This window comes from Syngnathus scovelli, chromosome 15 (assembly GCF_024217435.2).
Source record: "Syngnathus scovelli strain Florida chromosome 15, RoL_Ssco_1.2, whole genome shotgun sequence".
Taxonomy (NCBI): Eukaryota; Metazoa; Chordata; class Actinopteri; order Syngnathiformes; family Syngnathidae; genus Syngnathus; species Syngnathus scovelli.
This window is the reverse complement of record NC_090861.1, coordinates 7556349-7560347: the sequence shown is the minus strand read 5'-3', so window position 1 is coordinate 7560347 and position 3999 is coordinate 7556349. Positions and strand designations below refer to the sequence as shown.

The following is a 3999-nucleotide window of genomic DNA, read 5'->3' as shown; positions in this document are numbered from 1 at the left end:
AAACAGAAAAATAAACTTACATTTCAAGAATGGTAGAACAATCTTGCGCGGTCAACCAGTTCAAACTTGGAGCTGGTTGACAGGAATCTGAGGTTGCTGGTGATGTCACTCGTGACGATTTTGGATTCGGGGTAGAACGGGCAGTGCAACATCTCAACCAGCAGATGGCAATGTGGAGGAAAATAATCTTGTTATATCTGAAGTTGAAATATTTTCGCACAAATGTTGGTCGAATACAATTTAAATATAAACAAGTCTTTTTAGTACAGTGACGTTTATAGTGAAACATAATATGGCAACAGAGCAGCATAGAAAAGTCATTGCACATTTAACAGGGACTTTATGTTTTCATCTTCAAGTTACATGCAAAGGGCCTTCTTTAAAGTCATTTAATTAAAACTACAGCAAAGCTACGTTGGCAAACCACACCGTGGGCATACAATGACATATTTCACATTTGGAGCATCTTAACGAGAAAATACAGTACTTAGTTTAGATGGCAGGTGCTCGCTATAGTTCCAGTACCTGTACTGTAATGTATCTTTTGTTCGAAGGCTGAGAAGATTATATGGGATACAAGTGGAAGGAACAACACTTATTTAAGAAGTATATTTACACTGTGAGTTAGCAGTTTTAAAGATTAACAAAAAAGCTATACTCCACATCAAAAACAACCCCCATTATACAAAATAGTTACATTTACACTGTTAATAGCGTGTAAAAAAAACTTTCTGACTATTCTTTTTTTCTTTAATGATTTTGAGTCTGCTAATAGTGCATAAAAAACATTTTCTGAACTTTTTTTTTTTAATGATTTTGGGTCTTTTATGTATGCTCACTATTCTGCAGTTCAAGGCAGATGTTTGTATTTTGCGTCCCTATTGATGTGAAATGATCAATAAGTAATGCCTCAAGCATCAAGTACAATAATTAAATTTCAAACCACTTAATATTTGAATCCATACGTGTTGTATTAACAAGCATACAACAAGATGTTTGCCAGTTGCATCTAATTCCAAAATCTTTGTTTCATAAATATATGCAACTTGGGAAATCATGACCACAGTCACGGCAGCTAAAAATCACATTCAGTGGCACTGCTCATTTTTAAACCAGGCAAGGCACTTTCTAATTTGTTATGTCTCTACACACAGTCATCAACTGCGTTGTCCTCCTCTTCCGCCCCCCACTCCCCAAACCTCATCTGGGGGGACGGCGCCGCCGGGTGAAGGTTGTTAATGTCATCCATGGCGTCGGGTTCGGCCTCGTCGGTGGCCCCGACGGCCATATGACCACCCTCCTCGCGGTGCGTCCGGATGTGCTTGCGCAGTGCGGCGGGCTCCTTGAAGCTGCGGTTACAGAAGGGGCAGCAGCACGGCCGCTCGCCCGTGTGGATGAGCTGGTGGTGCTTGAGATGCTGCAGGCGGCTCAGGCGCTTTCCACAGATGCCGCACACGTACGGCTTCTCCCCGGTATGTGTGCGGCGGTGTTTGCGCAGGCCGTCCAAGTGTCGGAAGCAGTTGCCGCACTCAGAGCACGAGTACGGCTTCTCCCCGGTGTGGATTCGGAGGTGAGTCTTCAGGGCGCCCGACTCGCGGAAACAGCGGCCGCAGACGCTGCAAGGGTACGGCTTCTCTCCCGTGTGGATGCGGATGTGTTTTTTCAAGCTGGAAATCAGACGGAAGGTCTTCCCACACTCTAAGCAGTGGTGAGGGCGATCTCCGGAAGGCTCGACGGCCGTGTCAGCGCACGAAGGTCCCGCTGACTCGTCCGCTCTACCCGGTGAAACGCTGTGACTGCTTCCGGGTCCTGAAGTCCTCACCGCTGGCTTTTGTCCATCAATCACTCGCTGCTGCGGGGCACTGCTGCATTCTCGAACAGGTCTTTGATGGCGCAGAGGTTGGATAAAGGTGCGGTGGGAACCACCCACATCTCCAACTTGAACATAGTTGAGGTCACCCATGGTGTGAGATGACTGTTCACCTTCGCCAACTGTGTCCTTTCGGTTGTCTTGATTGGAGCTGGAAGCTTGTCCCTGCTCCACTTTTATCTCAAAGCTGCCAGGTTCGCCTGGTCCCTGAGACGGCCTCTCCTCTGAAGCAGAAATAGCATGAAACGTACATGAGTTTTATGATTAAAATGTAATGTATTGAGAAACTCAATTTGGGATGCATCTGTCAAACATGGCTCCACTCGGTTTTTGTTACAGGTTGATATAATAGCTGTACCTGGTCTGTTGGCTTCAGTGCACATGTGAGATGTGTCAGCTGCAAAGGAATCCAGAGTGTGATTGGTTACAGAACCATCAGGTTGAATAGACAGCTGACACATCTTGTAGTCATCCCTTGGCTCAAACCCATGAAGTGCGTCATCCACAGAAGCACCGAGACCCAAGTTCGCACCGGCTCCACCGTTTCGAGGGTTCTGATGGTCCCGGTCCACGCCTGCCGTCATGGAGGAAAGGGATGGGGCAAAAACCGATTGACTGATGTTATGGGGGCCACTGTATGAGATCTGAAGCTGGTCGATGAGTTTCTGAGCACTGCACAGACAATCCTGCATGGTCTTCAACTCCCTCTCAGACACCTCAAGACGCACTTTGAGTCTCTCGTTCTCTTGTTCCTTGTGTAGCAACTCTTGATGAGTCTCATTGAGTACAAGCACCACTTCGCCCAGGAGAGTATCAACTGCAGCCGACATGGCAGATTGAATGGTCGGTGCAAAGCGGGACTTGAGCGACGTGACACTCACGCTGCCGTATAGAACCTTGTCTGGTTTGCGGTCGTAACAGGATTCTGCGCCAGGCCTGTCAGGAATGATGTTGATACTCGCTTTGCGGTTGCCACTATTTGACGAAGGAGAATCCACACTGCTCGTATAACCTTGGCGCCTGGAAGCCATGGCTTTACTTGAGTTAGCGTAGTCTATTGGTGACTTAATAAGCAAAACAGACAACTGACAGGTATGCTTGATAGATGGTACGAGTCAGGTGTCAGCGTTTAATTTGACGTCACTGACCAAAACAATGCAGACTACTCCGAGATTAACAGGGCCCAAATCCGCGCGCTAGCATTAGCCTGCTCAATTCACCTATCATGTCAATGCGTATTTCTGAAAACACAATTGCGATCGTTTACATGTAGGAATAAAGTTAATCTAGTTTACTTACTAAAATGGAAAAAATTCTGGGTGTCGACTGTTCCATTTGCAACCTCTGACTACAGAATTGCATTGGCCCGTCGCACAGAGATGACGTAGGCAGTAGTCATGGGCGCTGATTGGACAAAAGGACGCAAGCGCTATAACAAACTATACAACAACAATAATAATAATAATAATAATAATAATAATAATAATAATAATAATAATAATAATAATATCAATAATAATAATAATAATAATAATAATAATAATAATAATAATAATAATAATAATAATAATAATCTTTTTAAGACCTAAAACGTCTACCATACAATGGACACAAATATGACAAATTGATCGTTATGATTGTATTTGTATATTATACACCATGTTTTGGGAAGGTTTTCCGAATTTTTTGGTGAGACTGGATTTAAAACCAAAGACACAAAATCTATTCATATTATTAGTCAAAGCCAATAAATGGTATTGTGCCGAAATATAAAACACGAAGAAGCTTGGATGACATGAAGAATGACTAGGAATATCAATGATTAAAATTGGGGTATAAATTAATGCGATATACTTCGATTATTAGTAAAGTTGGACGCCCATGGTTTACATTTAGGTGCTTGTTGACTTCCCAAAATAAACGTTTTCAAATTGATGTGAACATGGTTGCATGTGGAATTTTAATGAGGGACAGTGATAACCAATCCACAGAGCGGCACGAACACTGATACCCCCAACCCAGCCTGCTGTCTAATAAAAACAAATTAACAAAAACATTCCGGGGAGTGCTGTTGCTACTTAAATACTACAGATGGCGCCATAGACCGTTCCGAGCATATACCGTTCAAT

General features: G+C 43.7%; 1 protein-coding gene across 1 annotated transcript; it reads right to left on the bottom strand.

Annotated features, from left to right (window-relative positions):
- Positions 1–257: 257 nt before the first annotated feature.
- On the bottom strand, positions 258–3264 carry si:ch1073-224n8.1 (uncharacterized). Its single transcript, XM_049742167.2, has 2 exons — positions 2229–3264; positions 258–2094 (listed from the first exon to the last, which is right to left on the bottom strand). Exons 1-2 carry the CDS (start codon positions 2899–2901, stop codon positions 1145–1147), a joined length of 1623 nt encoding a protein of 540 aa, XP_049598124.1. The 5' UTR covers positions 2902–3264; the 3' UTR covers positions 258–1144.
- Between the last annotated feature and the right edge of the window lie 735 nt (positions 3265–3999).